At 39.0% G+C, this 17,804-nt stretch overlaps 1 protein-coding gene and 1 long non-coding RNA gene across 6 annotated transcripts in view; one reads left to right on the top strand and one right to left on the bottom strand.

Annotated features, from left to right (window-relative positions):
- The window catches only part of TFPI (tissue factor pathway inhibitor), a 140,998-nt gene that overhangs the window by 70,898 nt on the left and 52,296 nt on the right, over nt 1-17,804 (top strand). For all 5 annotated transcript variants that reach the window (XM_059853475.1, XM_059853476.1, XM_059853473.1 and 2 more), the window contains exon 2: nt 6,268-6,376. In XM_059853475.1, coding sequence (XP_059709458.1) covers nt 6,268-6,376 — 109 coding nt within the window. The remainder of the gene's footprint in view (nt 1-6,267; nt 6,377-17,804) is intronic.
- Nucleotides 149-12,855, bottom strand: LOC132330750 (uncharacterized). The gene is made up of 3 exons (XR_009487408.1): nt 12,517-12,855; nt 6,241-6,381; nt 149-2,838 (listed from the first exon to the last, which is right to left on the bottom strand). It is a non-coding gene; the product is annotated as an uncharacterized LOC132330750 (long non-coding RNA).

The raw sequence follows: 17,804 nt of genomic DNA on the forward strand, positions 1-17,804 counted from the left end.
AAAAAGTTTTGTAAAAATTTGAGCTATCCATTTGTTTTAATATCAAACTATTACCTTCAAACAGTTATTTAGTAACTGATAATCACTTTAGAAAATGAAATAGTCACACAGTGTTTTTTCCCACCAAATAAACTCAAAGCCACATCAGTTTGTACTCATTATACTGCATTTCTCTGCAACTGTCAGAAAGTTACTTAAGCATTTCCAGCTAGACCAGCATTATGGTATTTAACAAGTTATTCAAAATATGTACCCTAATAGATTGTCATTCAGTCTTTGATTAAAACTCTACAGAAGATTTTTTTTTCATGAGCTTACCAGTGCACAACAAACTTTTAATGCAAGTTTTCCTAAGCTCTGTCACCATCAGCTGCTCCTAATTCCACATTATCTCAAAAGGTTTTGTATGGAACCAAGAAGCACCTCAAAACCAGCAGTTACAGAGCCTCCCCTGGGGGGTGTTTCAGAAAAAGCCAATAAAGAAAGAGAACTGGTCAGCTGGTGGGATGAGCCCTTAGGAAGTGGCCTCCTTCAATGTGAACCTCACCAAATAAAGTCAAGGAAAATTGAAGGGTAAAAAAAATGAGCAATTAATGAAGCAATTGTGTATCTCAAGAACTCATGCTATCAAGAAAATAATTTCTGGGGAGATGACTTAGTGAATAATTCTGTAACACTTGTAATTTCATCCTTCATATAGATAGTCTAATTTTACAGGAGAGCAATAACAGTTAAAGGGCTATCAATAGTTCCTATGAAATCAATTGGATAAAAATGAGGAGTACTGTGAAAACAGGGTGGTTCTCCCCCCTCCATCATATTCACAGACAGAGGAGTTCTATTCCTTAAATCTGCAAATCTAGCATCTTAGAGTATTGTTTCCATTGCCGTTTCAAAGCATGATATGAAAATAGACAGTTATATCTCTTCCCTCTTGTAGATTGTATTTATCACAAAATTAGATGATCTTGTTTTTATAGCACATGCCAGTAATTTTATAATAACATTAATTCATCTTTCTCCCAGTGAAATATATGAATGGTACAAGCATTCTCTTCAAAAAGATGACGTTCTTAGAGTAAAAGCAGTAATATCCAAACAATGCTGAGAAGGAATATAAAGAGACCATTTGTATTTATAATTCTTTGTGTGAACTTAAAACGAGCAAATACAGCAAAAGCAGACAGCTTACTGACAGTGTCACATAATTAGGAAATGCTTGGTGAATTAATACAATACATTTATTTCCATTATACTCTGATCAAACTGTTCTGATGGTGAGCTCTGTGCATATAGAAGAGGATAAATAAATTAAAAATGTGTTTTTTCTTCAGTCCTTTCCATGTGGCATTAGTGTTTTACTAGTACATAGCCCTTACATTTTAGAACCAGTCTGGGTCTCATTGCAGCATTCTTTTACCTTTATTTCCACAGCAGTGTTTCCACAAAAATATCAGAATTATGGCACATTTCATTAACATGAAGCAACATAGATTTTTTCAGATTTGGAATAATGTGTGGGCTGATTGAGTTTAGTGGCTTTAAACAATTCAGTTCTGTGATATGTCTTCTATCTAATGGAAACAAAATGACTGTTATGCTCCAGCTCAAAATGCTGGAGGCTGATAATTTTTCCTGGTTGTAATACCATTTAGGGATTCCTTGGATACCTCTCAAGATACCCACCAGCTTTTAAGAAGCAGAATGTTAAGACTGTAGACTCAAACTTGCAATTGGATTTGAAGAAAGGAAAGTGTTGGCAACTCCCTTGCTACTGCAGATGTCATTAATAGTCTTCCCTGCATTTCTTTGTAGATGTTTAAAAAGACAGGAAAAATACCCTCAAATTAAACAGGAGGATTACACTGAGTGTAAACCCAGGTTGATAGCATAATTTTCAGTAAACTGCTGGCACACTTAAAATAATTACATTATGCCACTGGTTTCCATCAGGAAACCAGAGTGAGCCCACAATGAGTAAGATTTTATAAAGAAAATAAATTAATAAAGCTCTTAGGACTGTGTGTACTTTGCATGTACAAAACCAAGCTGGATTTTTGGTTTTTTTTATTCATATGTTCATACATTATTTGATACTGGGACTAACAAGAATTGATGAATCTTGTCATGCTTTTCAGAGCCTGAGTTATGGGAAGTGACACAACTGAGAGTTATACTTGTTTTATGTGGCCTACAGGCTTTATTCAGAGTGCCATAATAAATTTTACTCACATCTCTATAATATGACTGTAAACAAATACTAGTTATGAATGTGGTCCCTGTGAGGAGAATTTGTATGGAGATTGTGTTTGAAGGATTATTGATTCCTGCTAGAGCTGAAAGTGAGTAGCAGGTATGGTAGATAAATCAGGAATCCATTATACAGGTGCATTACTGCCAGAAACACTTGCTTGAATTTTTTTGTTGCTTTTTTAACATATGATTATTACCAGCAAGATATTTTTCTTATTGCTTATACAGTGTTTTACACTCCTTCACCCTTGGGAGCAGCTGCAGAGTCCCCAGGGCAGGACTTCATCTTCTGACCAGGAACAAGGCAGAGGTCCATGACTCTGAGCAAATTTTCTAGGACTGGAGAAGTGGTGGTATCAGAGGGAAAAAGACTAATTAATTTCTTCCATCCTTCCAGAGTCTTCCTTCTGTGCCAAAACCAAAGGCACAAAAAGGAGGCATCTCTCACCCTGTCTGACAAAGCTGTCCACACTGCTCTGTCCTTCAAAGGGCTCCTCAGGTCCTTAGTATCGACCTCCTTTCTACTTTTTTGCTCTGTTTTCTTGAACATTTTCTCTCAGTACCAGTCCCATATTTGTTCTTGTGCTGTAAGGATACAAAATAATAAAAAGCTTTAAGTTGGGAGCTTAAAATTGCTTTCTCAGTTTTTTAGGAATTCCTGCTTTTCTCAGTGTAATTCAAAACTCTTGTTCCCAGGTGGTCTTGTAAAGTCTGTGAAGATTGTTTTCTTTCCTTGATGCAATGCTATTTTTTTCTAACCTGTCTCAGACCATGAGGTAGAGCCTTGACTCAGCTCTAGTGAATTTTACTTAGCACCCAGAGCAACTGTCAGCAATGGTCAAGAAAGCTGCTTTGGCATTTCCTACTGGGATATACTCCTGTCTTCTGCTTCATACACTTACCAGCTTAGACCTAGCCCCTCACACACTAACCTTCATCTTTTTTGCAACTTTTCAGTGAAGATTTTCCTCAGCTTTTTGCTTTTCCACATACTGCTCTTCCTTCAAGGGCTCTCTCTTTCATGCTACTCCTTCACCCAAAGGCTTGACTGGATTTCTCACCTGATTCTTCAGCCCTTTTTGCCCAGTGAACCAGCTGTCACACTCTTTATGCCTATTTGTACCAGCTGGCCCCCAAATGCTCTAGTGAATACCTCACTGTTTCCTGCCCAAACACAGTAGTACCAGCTCAGCTCCTCCTGCTCAAACCATTCTCCTCGCTGCAAACTCTTCTAGGCTCTACTGAGGAAACCAAATCCCTTCAGCTCTTCTCACTGACATAGCTCAGTGACTTAGCCAAACTCTGCTTCTGGAGGTAAACCACAGCTTCCCACCAAAATCTTCACAACAGTCTGAAAATATTTCTGTTTGTGAATATGGAAATCAAGCCTTTTTTCAAGACCAAGGAACTTGTGTTATCTTTTTTTGTAGACTGGACAAGAGGATGTAGGGTGTTATAAATTATCAAATCAGCAGCCAAATTTATAAAAAAAATTTAAAGATTTATTAGATCAACAACAAAAATAGACTTTTGAAAAACCACCACAGCCAAAGCAGCGTCAAGCCTGGAAGTCGGCGCTAGGTGAACTGACATCCAACTGACAAAGTGTCAGCATCTCCCCAGTGGTTCACACTGACTGCTTCATGCAGCTGGCTTATATACAGTTTATTCAGCCTGAGGCAGAATATGTTCTTTTGTGTCCCTTCACATGTATAACTGGGACCATACAGATGCAGAAGTGTACAAAAGCCAGTCCAGATGGCTGTCTGGGCTTCTTCAGAATAGCCTTCTTTCACATGTAACGGAGTATTGCCGGTGCTTGAGTTGGTACATGCAATCTCCCCAGGTGCAAGTTCTCGTGAACTGCTTAGACATTCCTGGGAAATCGGCACTTATGGCCTGGGAAGGTTTCATTCTTACGTTAACGGACTTGATGTTATCTTAATGATGTCCAGAAACTAGTTGAATAGAAATAAGACTCTGCTCCCAGCCAGGGTGGTCAAAGACATAAGGTGGATCTCACAATATTTTAGATACATACACAGCATGAATTATCTCTACTATGTACTACATAGGGTAAAAACAGAGAAGGGAGTGAACAAGGCAATTGTCTTCTTCACATCATCTCAAATATTTTGGGGATCATCCCTCCTAGGCAGGAGAAATAATCGAGCCTAGGCACTGTTAAAAATGAAGGAAGCAGTAAGTGGTAAAGGGATTTTAAATATGTAAAAGAACTGGATTAAATTAATTCTGCGTACTGGTATTTGACTATCTCTGGAATAATCCTCCACCAATCTGCTTCTAATCAGAGCTGGCCTTCATCAGAATGTGCTTGAGCACTACAGCCAGAGCACGTTGTGAGAGTTCCACCTACTTAGTGCAGCCAAACTGACTGCAGCTATGAACATAAAGAGGTGTTATTAGAGCCCCAAGAAATGTATGAAATCCAATCATCAGAGCACTTGTATCATTAGCACCAGTGTTTATCAGGCAGTGCAGGGCTGCAGCCCACTGTGCTAAGTGCTGTCACCTGAGATGTGTTTGGAGGAGCAGCTTGTGCTGATTGGGGTGCTGATGTCTTGTCAGGTGAGCTTATTATGGCTCAGGCACTCGGGTGAAAGCAGGATCATCATGATAAGTCACATTGAGCCCCATCCACAGCAGGGTGACTGCAATTGTAGTCTGCTTTCTTATTCTCTGTAAAACCTCTTTACCACATGTTTCAAAACAGTTTTATGCTGACATTTGAAACCTTGTTTTTTTGAAAAGTGACCCTTAATCCCTTGAGAAAGAGGTGTCTGGCTTTTTTTTTTTTTTTTTTTTCCTCCCCCCATATTTCCTGCGATTTGAGGACCATCACCCCCTCCAGGTGAGGCAGTGCCTGGGGATGGGGGCTATGGAGTCCTGGCTCCCTCAAGGACAGTCTCTGTCCCATCCTTCTTCGCTGGAGAAGGCAGTGCCAGGCCAGCGGAGCGGGGCTGCCCTCGCACCCCGGGCTAATTGTGGTAATTAATTGTAGGTGAGCTGCGCTCGGGGTTTGTGAGGCAGGAGGGGCTGGGGCACTCCCCATCAATCCCACAGCCAGCTCCAGACAGGGGGTTCGGTGGGAGCTGCTGCACTTAACTCCCGGTTAAAAGGTTCGGTCTGTGTTCTTTGGGTGGGTTTGGGTATTTTGTCTTATTTGTTGGGGGTTTTTTTCTTAATCTAAGTTAAGAACGAGGGCAGCTTGCAGTCCAGCAGTCTCCCTTGCAGGTGAGCGCAATCCTGTGGGAAGGAGCAGGGCCAAAGAGTGATTCACCAATATCACCATCAACTTTTTACTAAGTGTTATAAATTATCAAATCGGCAGCCAAATTTATAAAAAAAATTGTAAATTTTTTAGATCGACAACCAAAAATAGACTATTATAAAACCGCCACAGCCAAGACATCATCAACCCCAGACTTTGACACTGGGTGAACTTGGGTCAGACCGACGTAGTGTCAGCGTCTCCCCAGAGTGTCACACCAACTGCTCCAGGTAGCCAGCTTATATACAGTTTATTCTGCCTGGAGCAGAAATGACCTAAGATTTCTGTAAGTCCCTACATATGTATAACGGGAACTATACAGATTCAGTCCCGTACAAAAGTCAGTCCATAGGTTTGGATGGCTGTCTGGGCTCCTCGAAATTGTCTTCTTTTCAGCTGTAGCCAGGACATTGCTGCTTTTCGATGTAATCTCTCCCAGGTGTTGTTCGGTGAATGTTCTGGACATTCTTGGGAGATGGTCGTTGATCACCCAGGAAAGACTCATTCACTCGTTAATGGTCATGACTTTATCTGGGCGAGTCCGAGGAAATCTTTTGGAAATGAAAAGCCCTGCTTCTGGCCATGGGGGTCAGATGCATGGTTGGGTCTTTATAATTTTTATACAATTTCCAAAGCATGAATTATCTACATGATATACTACACTAAGGATGTGGGAAAATAAATAATTTACTCACATGTCTTTATTTGTTGTCTTTCCCCAGAGTTGCTTATCACTCAACATGTGTTGGTGGAGGAGCTGCTGGAACAGCCACATCCGCTTGGAAAAGCCCATGGAAACCGCAGGAATGGCCATGCCATGCCCATTTTCAGGTCAGCTGTGCATAGAAATAAGGCTTTGTGAAATACTGCAAATATTGGCTGCAACTTTCACTGCCCTTTTTCACCGTGACAGACTTTGCTAACTGTGCTCCGTGGCTCAGCTGATGAGGGTTATAACTAAAAAATTCTGGAGTAATTTGGACTTGTAGCATCTGCTGCATCCTGATAGGAGAGGAAGCAGAACTGTGTGTGGTTGGGTTGGGAATGAGTTATTAATGAAGTGATTACAGAAACAATGGTTTTGTTCTGCTTTGTACCTCATGAAAGCTGTTAGCTTCTCTGAGGCAGGAGGAGGAGGAAAGAGATGTTTTCATTAGCAGCTGCCAGCATCCCAAAGTGCTCCTTGGGTATTGCAAAGCAGAACAGTATGGATTGCAGCAGAGATAAGGGATGGTAGAAGCCTCACAAATCTGCCCTAAGCTCCTCTAGATACCATCACAGTGTCTTATGAGTAAATTAGGGTAGCAGCATCTGTTTGCCATGTATGTAAACAGCTAAGTAAACTCCTTGAAGATAAGAAAAAAATGCTTCTGTTTTGAGTATGAGAACACCTTTTTGTCTAGGTGTTAATATAATAAAAATAAGAAAAATGAACAATAACCCACATGAATATTTGAACAGTTTAGCAGCTTTAAATAGGCTTTGGGGAGCATTTCTAGTGCATTAAGTAACTTTTATGTTCATAAGCACAGCACTGCAACAGTCTGACCTCAGCCTGGGTTAATCGGAAAAGATAGAATGAATGAAAATTTCAGTTATATCATCAGATGCAATATAAGGGGTGGTTTTATTCTCTACCTAGTCCTGAGAGACTAGATGTGAATGCTGAGTGTATTTAGCAGAACTGTGCATTGCCTGCCAGTTAATCATTAGAATAGAGCAAAGCATTTATTATTTTCCAAGAGTGGAAGTAAAACCATTCATAGACTATTGATGAGACAATGTGTTTAAGGCTCAGGATTTTTTTTCCTGTGCAGTTTCCGAGGCAGTCCATGAAACTCCAATTCTCTCCAGTCTGGCCTGTGAAAGTCACTGCTGCTTAAACTTTCTCTTGTTCTTTGTGGTTACTGATGATAAAATGATTAGATAATGACAGATTATCTTAGCAAAGTTCTCACTAATTGTGCTGGACAAAGTTGTTAAAGGGTAAGTGTTGCATAGTGGTTGCTCATTTGTCTTTACCTACTTTTCCCACACTATAAAAACCCGCAAAAAATTGACATTGACTTTATCACTTCTGACCAACCCCAAGGCCTGAGTATATAGACTGATCTTTTCTTTTGTTCTCCCTTGATGGAATCTTATCCAGTTAGGGTGCTAGTGCTTTGCAGAATTAGGCACCAAAGTTGGCCAGACTGACTAAAACATGGATTTATAGAGTAGACAGAAAAAAAAATATGGCTTTTCAGCAGCTTTTATCTGACTACATTTTTTGTCTTGCTTAGATTTGGCCTTCTTTTTGTGACAATAACCTTTTCAATGCTTTTCAGAGAAAGGGTACATGAGCATTGGAAAGAGTTATTTGTTCACCAGCAGTTACATTATTCAAGAAAAATAGTTAGGTTGCAGTTGGAGAGCAGAATTTTATGTGTATTTTAAGATAATGCCATTATAATTAATATGACCATTTCAATTTCAGCCTTTCTTCTACTTTTGTGCTGTGCTGCCTTGCCATTAACAGGCAGGATTGTGCCCAGTAAGTTGGTTTGAATGAGTGTTCAAACTTCAGTCTGAGATTAACCCTTTGGATAGGAGTGAAATCTGTCCAGGTTGTAACTTATTAAATTCCATTTTAAAATTTGGTAAAATTGTTCTGTAGGGACAGTACTTATTTTGTTCTGTAATGACTTAGTAGAATGGCTTAAGAGCATTCATTGTCAAGCAGCCTCTCCCAGAAATGTGGCCTGTTTTTCTTGCAGTCAGTTTGGTGCTCCCCTGCCTGAGTAATGAGTTCAACTACCATGCCATGAATAACATTGTGAGGCAGTGTGAACTTGGGAAAAAAATGGCACAACATTTATATGCCTTAGTTAATATGGGTTTTCTTAATAAATACATGGTGGTTGTGTCATGTTTAGAGAGCTTTTGTACCAGCTGATAGAGATTCCTTGATTGAGCAGCTGATTTCTATAAACAGCCTATGTGTAGGCAGGGTAGCAGGAGGGCTGATGGGAGGAGTAGGATTTAGGTTTTTATTGCTGGTGTGTGGGGGTGTGCAGAAAAGGTAGATGGGAGTTCCATGATATTTCTGAAAGCAATAAAGGGGAAGAAAACTTCAAAAACCACTGGGGTATGCCAGAGGGAATAACAAGGTGAGAAAGGCAAGTTTGCTGGTCATTTTCAGCTGCCAGTGTATTTAAAACACTGGTGTTTGTTTTTAAAGGTTTTTATAGTGGCAGATGAGGGCTTGCAAATTTGAGAATTCACTGAAGGTAAATGGAGAATTTAGATGCGCTGTGAAATAAGGAAACTGAAAGTGATGCTGCTGGAGCCTCACTAACTGATCTCTCTCTTTTGTTTGAACAAGATTGTTGATTATCTTTGCTGAAATCAGTGAGTTGAGAGAGAAGGACATAAGGTGCATGTGATTGCTGGAAACAACAGGAAAAAGCAGGGTGTGGGAGGCTGGGAGATGTAGGACGATGCCCACCTTTGGGAGGCAGGGAGTTTTTTGACTGATAAGCATTTGAACTGTGAAATGCAGCATCCCCTCAAGAAAATACGTATTGCATTGTTAGGAGAAAGAAAAGGCAGGTTGCTTCCCAGGGGAAGAGAAACCAGGCACAGTAAGGCAGGCAAGGGAAGTGACAGTACCACATTGCTGCCACTCGCAAGCAGGTTCAGAGGACATTGAAAAAGCAAGTAGTCAATGAAATATCCTGTGTGAGCTGTTGGCAGTGAGAATTTCACAAATGAGATCACTGTATCTTTTATAACATGAAAAACAACAAGAGTTTAGATAAAGCTTCCACTTCAATGTTGATGGCTCAAATCTGGTTGCAGTTACTGTCTTGTTCTCCCTCAGCTTCTCAGATTAATGGCTACATATGTGCCAGATGTTTTCTTTTTCCACCCTAAATGTATCTGGAGGTAAAAAATGTAGTCTCCTGTCAGAGACTGTGTACACAGAATGGGGAAAATGAGGAGTTTTGATTTTTAATTTCACTTTTTAGGGTGGACTTGGAATGTAGCTTCCAGCTCAGAGTTGGCTTATTTCTAAACTGATAAAACACATTGAGCCAGGTTTCCAGCCTGGCATGGGGTGGTTTGGGTTGGAAGAGAAAGATCACCCAGTGGCCACTCCCCTGCAAGAGGATCTTTCACCCTGTGTGGGTAGGTATAACCACACCACCCACCAGGTCATTGTGATTACTTTACTAAACCTTCAAGTGGAGCAACCTTGAAACATACCTATTGTAAAATGAACCTGTAAAGTTCAGCTGCAACTCTGAGTCAGTAGGGTTTTGAATTTATTTATTTTTTTAATAATTTTGTCTTAGATTTTCTCTTTCTAGAGACAGTATTGAGCTACAATCCTGATACAAATGCATCATTACAAATGCCTGCATTTGGATGTATTGCTGTCTGCCTATGGAATGGTTGATCTGTGTCATAGCATTCTGTAGCACTATACTTGTAAGCTTTGAAGTCCTTTCCCTAACAACTTGAATTAATCAAAATGTTGCCAAATAACGCTCCCTTATCTAATCTAATAACTCATTCATGTTAGCTTAAATACTCCCTGTGTAATCAAACTACTTAATAGAGATATAATAAGTATAGCTTTAAACATTAACCATAACGTTCAGGGACTAACTATTCTCTTAACTTTCATGTTTTATGTTATTCAGTTTTTATGTGATGTGCATGAACCTTTGTTCAAAAACTTTGTGAGCATTTAAGTATTAATACAAATTTTTGGTGCCACATTTTTTTACTGTGCACTATTTATATTTTTTAAAATATAGAAATATTAAATTTATTTTATTACTATAACTTGTTTCATCTTTTACAAGGCTGAATAGAATTTGGAAATTGTTGAATTTTAGCTTTACAGGAAATGGCTCAAGCTATGACTTGTACCATAAACTATGTTTGTAATCATTAGCACTTCAGTTTCTCTATAAATAAGCACCAGTGTGGAATTACTATGTATTTTTTTGAAACCAGAAAGTATGGATTCATCTGGTGCTGATTATCATGTTGCCACATGTTAATTATGCCTGGAAAAAATTTTGTTCTTTTCCATTATATGTTTGTTGAGAATCCAGTTAGCTCTGCTTCATTTCAGCAAACTGGGCTGATGTCCAGACAACTATTAGCCAGCTTCATTGTCATTATTTATACTGAATGGCAAAATTTGTGATGATCAGGGTGAACCTGAAAGGGAAATTCTTCGCCAAACATGTTTGTTTCTTTTTCTTTCTAGTTTTGCCATGGTCAGGACAGCTATGTGTTCACAGGCCCTGTTGTTTTTATTGGGTATTTCCATCAATTAAAAAAAAAGGCTCATTTTTTGCAACTACAGTCTTGGCTATAAAGCATCATGGCCATGTGAGTGAAATCTGTTAAGTACCTGAGGAGAACACCAATAATGCACTCAAATTGTGATTCAGCTGTGTTTCCCTGGGGTAAATCTGCACAGCCAGGAGTAAAACCCATTTTAGTGAGTAGCTGTGCTACAGTTACTTTGTGATTGTGATTGTTGCTTTTTTAAGGAGCAGTTGTATTTCAGCACCACCTATAGGTATTTAAAGGAACTTGATTTAGATCAATGACAGGATTCACAATTGGATTCTGCATTAATTGAAAGTGAGGTTGTTTGTGACAATTGCATAGCTGCTGTTACATTTTTCATCTTCAGCCCTGGTTCAAAAATGTAGGAGCATGCTATGCAATATCTATGAGATAATGGTAAAACATTAAATTTTGTTTATTGAAGAAATATTTAGTATGAAACTGCATGATCAGAGAGCATGACAGGGAGCTTAATGAGATGCAGTTTTCACAAAGAGTGAAAGTTTTGCAGGTTTTGCCTCTTACTGTAACAAAGGACTGGGAGAAAAATTGAAGGTTTATAATCATGTCAAATTTTCTCTGGATTCACAGGTGGGTTTTCTGTACTTTAGGAAGTGTTTTTACTGATTAAAACCACAGAATCTGCCTTCACCCTTAGACTTACTCAAACATGGCTAAGATTTATGACTGCCTGGTATATTTTTTTGATCCAGTGTCTCTTTACATGGAAAGATTAATGTTTTTGAATTGGGCAAGAGTGACAAAATTACTAGCCTTTTGAAAAAAGAGAAGATATAAGATATAACCTGAGTTCTTACTCAGGTTGCCTGGTTTTCCAAGAGAAAATATCTCAGAAGTCCCAAATGCATAAGATCTCTGAAGGCAAAGTATCCCATTATGCCAGTGCCCACTGCATTTCATTTTAATATTTTATGCAGAACCTTAAACTTACATATAGCTTAAACAAAGGGCTTTTGTTAGGTTTTATGGGGTTTTTTTGTGTGATGGGTTTTTTTTAAATTCTCTGTCTGTGATGGTTGCAAAGAAGAGGACAGAAGTGTTTCCTCTTCCAAGACAAGCACTACAGGCTTCCCTAGAAAGGGAAATTGTCAGGACTATAGAAGGAATTCTCCCTTTTATGACAGTGAACAAGACTGTTGCCAGATGATATGAGGAAACATCACTGGCAGATCTTTGTGTTTTGTAGCAAGTGATATTTAGTTATAATAGCTGTTCCTGCAGCTTTCTGTAACAGAGATACCAGTTGTTTACAATTGTACAGATACTGTTCTTGTATTGTGCTTTATATTTGCCTTTGGACAAAAGAAATTCTGCTGTAAATATTGCTACATGATATTTTGAATTGGGAAGGTATTGAAGAGACAATGCAGAAAGGAAGAAACATAAAAACATGAAAAATCTAAAAGAGGGATTGGCAGCTGTCCTGGTTTAGGGCAAATTTGGGAGAGAATCCCCAAAAAGGGCTTCTCCAGAAAACAAACCCACACAGCCCCTCCCCCCAACCGGTTCGGGAAGAATTCCTCGGAGAGAAGTGGAAAGAACCTGTTTATTTGGCAAGCACAGCACCCCCCAACACACAAAAGGAACGATACCTGATGACACCGCTCTTTCACCACTCTGAAAAAGATGACAAATTCAGAAAGTCTCTCCTGGGGGTGGTCGCTGTTATCAGTCCCTCCGGTGCTGGGCAGCTGCTGCGGTCACACAGTGTAAACTCTCTCTCGGTGTTTCCCAAGTCCTAGTCCGGAGCAGGTCAGTAGGTCCAAACAGGAGAGGTGAAACAATCCAGGAAGGAATTTGGACTGTTTAGCTAAATTAACTAATGAGAAGAGGGAGAAGAGCAAGAGCAAGCAAAAGCAAAGCAGAAGCAAGAGCAAGGGCAAAAAAAGCAGCACTATGTTCTGGTGCTATCTGTATGTCCTGCCGAGTGGCTGATAAGAAGCCCAAAACAAAACTTTCACTCTGCCAGTCTTAAAGGCACAGAACATAATATCCAGTATAAATTATGCACACGAATGGGTGTAACAGTCACCCTAGGACAGCAGCCCTTGCTTGTTGTGATTTTGTTTATTTTTGATAAATGGATACAATGAAAAGCGACAATGAAAAGTTAAGTGATCTCTCCAAGAACAGTTTAAAAAGATGTTATTCTCCAGAAAGACTCTATGGCACTTCTGCAATACAAACCAGAAGTACTCCTTTTGGTCAAACTCTCTAGTGCCTAGTTAAGAGCAGATGTTGCTGTGGGTGGAGTGGGAAGGGTCCCAGTGAGGAGCCTGGGCAGGATCAGACCTAGGTAATAAACATTGGGCTACAGTCCAAGACTGAGGAAGAGCAATGTCAGAGCCTTGGGCAGGAAGTCTTCTGTTCTGCACCTGCTTTAATGCCTTGGCATGAGCAAGGCTTGAAAAATGATATTTCTGTTGTGGAGCTCCTCATGGCTTTGGTTCATCAGGAGCCATAAACTGCCATAGAGTCACACTCTTTCTTGGTGAGCTTTAGCACTATTTCTGCAGGGTTTGTCAGTGTCTGCCCTTTCCTCAGATCATGGCAAGCAATGGTGCTTGTCTAATCACTCTTTGAGGGTCACTGGGGCTTGTTATCTATAATGAAATGCCTAACAATTAAAACATACACAATTTTAAGGTCAGAGAGAAGTAAGTTGGTTTTCAGCCACCAAAGCTGCTGCAACAGTGATTAGAGGAGTTTGCTCTCATTAATGGTGACAAGCAAGAACCACAGACTTTGCTTCATAAATGTAATGTCTACTGAAGTTTTCAGATTTTTACTTACATTATGTGAAAGATCTAACAAGGAACTAAAGAAATTACCTTATAGTGTGGTTGTGCGTGAAGAATGTGGTTCTTGACATCCAGCCAGCAATGTGAGCACATTACATGCTTTGTAAGAAAAGCCAGTTGGGGGAAATGGCCCTGCTTCTCTGCTCTCTGCTTCTGGAATAGAATGTGTGTTTTATAACCTTGGGGAGCTTGTGGAAAGGAATAACATACTGGGCCAATGAAAAAGAAAGTTTCCTGAAGCTGTTCCGCAGTTCTCTAGAACTATATCACTGTGAGCCTCCTTCTTTATTGGCTTGAGAGCTGTGGGGCTCAAAGTGACTTCACTCCTTGGCCATCAAATTGGTGTTTCTACTCAAGGATGCTGAAAGCATTGCAAGGGTTCACCCTCTGCACAGCAGCAGAGTGGAGTTGCCTTGCTTTGGGCTTAGTTCCATCTACATCATGTTCTGTCTATGAATAAAATTGCTTAATAATGACTTCAATTTGCATATTTCACACTGATTGAGAGCCTGTAGTACAATTCTTACTTTCAAATCCTGTTCATGCAACATAGGTCTGTTCTGTACTTTCACAGATAAGCAGCAGATAATGCTTGAAGGATTAACTTAATTCCCCAGAGGCTATCATTTCTACTTACCCTCTTAGCAATGGTTATTTTCTTTTCTTATTTACTTTCTCGGGTTTATTTTGTCTTATAAAACTTTATATTATATTAGAAGATAGGATAACTTTTTCTATAGCTTGTTAAATAACTCTGTCTTGCAGAAATTAATCTTGATTCAAAAGTCTGGAATTCAAAAGCCCTAAATTGATACATAGTTTCTGAAAGCCCCTGCATTATCCCTGGAAGCATGGAATGCTTAAACAGCTCATTTTGAAAAAAATAGAAACATCAAGAAATGAAATGCCTTGTAATTAAATTATTAACTTAATTTGTTGTTTCTTAAAATAGACTTCTGCAGACCTGGTTTTTTTTTTCAGTTACAGTATTTCTTTTTGCTTAGATTGTCCACAGAGATGTGTCTTTTCTGGAAGTTTACTCAGTGTATCGCCTGATTTACTTCCAGACAGAGAGCCTTTATGGCTGTAACTCAGACTTAAAAACCTGAACAAATAAACAAAAGAAAAACTAGTCAAAAATTACAGTAACTGGGCAGGAAGAGGTTGAGCACTTATCAAGTAGGAGAACTTATTCCTTGATCATCTCTTCTTATGTTTCAGTAGTGAGTTGGAAGTAGCATGAATTCAAGCCATCATTGACCTTCTTTTCTAGCAAATAGGTAGAAATCTTTTTAGCTCTTTCTTCTCCTAAGAAAATAATTTATGCCATACATATGCGCATACATTGTGAGGCAGGTTTTCTGCTTTTAATCCAGCAGCTGTGGATGAGCAGAGCACTTCATACTAAAAAAAAAAGATTCCTTCATTCAGGTATTTATTTCTTCATTTCCTGTAGATCCAAAACTGGGTAGGAACAGTTAGAAAAAGGTCATTCTACCAAGAGGTTTCTTTCTTTAATTGGAACAATAAAGCCTTTGTCAGCTACTGGATGTGCAGACAAATTGAGAGGCGACCTGTGGATTGATCCTGCAAGACAAAAAGGGGTTATATCTCCATTAGCTGCACCATTCATTTAGAGTTTTCTTTCTGTTGTCTTGGATTTAAATCACCATTTTGGAAGAGGAAGTTGACTAAAAATATGCTGTAAAACCCCATCATTTTTTATTTTGTACAGTAGGACTCACTCCTGTAAAACTAATAAATTCTTTTCTTCCTCTGAAGTGATTTAAGTGACTGATCTATATGTGGGGGCTTTGTGAGTTTGTATGCGCTTTTAAGAATCATGAATTATAATTTGGCATCGTTTTGTAATTAGTCATGTCATGTGTTTCATGTTTTCTTGTGGCAGATTCCAAAGACAAAGTCTTTATAACCAGAAGCATTTGTTCAGATAGGAAACTTCTCTGTGTAAAAAACATTAATTGTATTGTAATGACTTTAATAACAAATAATAACAACAACAGTAATGCAGAGACAAATTTAGGACTGTGAGATAAATTTTTATATAATTTTGTGGTGATATTGACCAAAGGAGTAACTGTTGTATTTCTAAAGAGATACAGAAGCTCCCCTGGGAAGATTTTTAAAGCAGTAAATATATTTTTGAGTGCTCCAGAACTCCAAGCAGAGCAAATTTGTGAGTTCTTTACTGCTGAGGTCTGCAAAGATACCGTTTTCAGGTTCAGGTTTTTGTTTTCAAGGCCTTAAAGCTTATACCAACAGCAATAAGTAAAACCTTTGTTTCTTATCAGGTTGTGTTATTTGCATCATCCCACCAAAAAATAAAAAAAGTGTTCTAAATCCTGGCTAGAACTTCTGCATACTTTAGGCTTTGACATTAACAGGAACCCCTTGTGCACAGAGAGGTTGAACCTCACAGGTTTCTGTATGGTCCAGGTTACTGAAACACGTCTGTAATTCAATTAATGTGTAATTCCAAGAGGGTATAGGAAAAGCAAGTGAAAAAATGGAAATTAATGAGCACCTGCTACAAAACTGTAATGCATCCCATGGTGGCCGTGCAGTGACACAGCTGAACCCCTGGGAATGCTTCCTCCCCCTCTAGTGGTTAAACTGCATTTTTGAGCAGTGGACTTCCAAAATCTGCCAGAGCCAAACACTTGCAGATGTGCCAGAGTATGTTGGAGTATCTCCAACTGTGAGGTGGTAATTATTCAGCTTTCCACTTTATTTCAAATCTGCTTATTTTGGAGGAGAAGGGATGTTCTCACAAGTAGCCACTGTAATACCAGAGAATTAGTGTGGTTTTTACTGTACAAAAATATACTTAGTGGAAGATTGACTTTTTTCCCCACAGGCACTGCCTGGTACCACATACAGAGAATATTTTCTGTGTCACCTATAAGTGGGAAAAAGAGTTGGCAGTTGGTGTTTTGGGGTTTTTATTTGTTGAGGGGTGTTTTTGTGAGTTTGTTTTTTTGTTTGTATCCTTATATTTTAGAAAATCCAAGCATGTGAACAAAACTATCTTCACATATCATACAATGGGTAAAAAAATCACAAATCCTATTTTCATCCAGAAACATATTGTACTGTTTAACCTCAGATGTGTAAGTTGTATTGGGGCTGATAATGCTACACTGAGCAAGCTGTCTGCTTTCAAGGTGGTTTTGAAATAAAAAGTCAATGGGATCTTTGCAGGCACATCCCAGGCATTGGCATAAAACATAAAGGTCCATCTGGGAGCTGGGGGAGAGCTCCAGGCTTGGTTTTTAGCCAGCCCTGGTGGTTATTGCAGAGCCGAAGAAACTTTCTTGCATTTCACAGGCACAAGGAGGAGTTGGACACAGGGAAGGAAGAAATGCCGTCTTCCCTCTTTAATAGCAGTAAAAATGACACCTAAGTCACAAATGATCCTGGGAAATCAGTAGCAAGTAATCAAATGGAATATTGTTAAGTTTAATCCTTTTCACTAAAGAGCAGTAACAAGTCACCGAGAAACTCTTTTCATGTTTAGTGTTTTAAGCACCTGAGCCTTGACAGGCCTTAGAGCCATGCCAGGTCTTGACAATAGATCATTAATTGATTAATCAGCACTCCTTAATTTCATAAGAAGAAAGAATGGGTAGCTCATTATTCACGCAGCTATTTGGGTTAAAAGTTTTCTGCTGTCTCTTGTGAGAAAAGCATGGATGGGAAATGATATTTTGGTCAGAAAAATGAATATTCTCTTTAAAAATCAAGGGACCTTCTTTCAATGATGTGAATCAACTATGTTTTGCAAAAAGCACTTCAGTTTCAGAAAAAATTCTCTTTACTGACGGAAGACCTATTTTAGCATGAATTTTTTTTTTCCTCCCCAGAAATACTTATAAAGCCACCAAAGGGATTCATCTTTAAATAAGTGTCTCTTGTTTGGAGCAATTAAAATTTCTTTCTGTTCTTTTCTTTTCCTTCTGCTTTCCAAGTGGCCTGTCCACCTGCTTACAGTTTGTATCCAAAAAGCAAAGTTCAAAAACCCGTAAGATCTTTCTGTTTTAAATGGAACAAAACAGTGA

This window comes from Haemorhous mexicanus, chromosome 8, assembly GCF_027477595.1.
Source record: "Haemorhous mexicanus isolate bHaeMex1 chromosome 8, bHaeMex1.pri, whole genome shotgun sequence".
Taxonomy (NCBI): Eukaryota; Metazoa; Chordata; class Aves; order Passeriformes; family Fringillidae; genus Haemorhous; species Haemorhous mexicanus.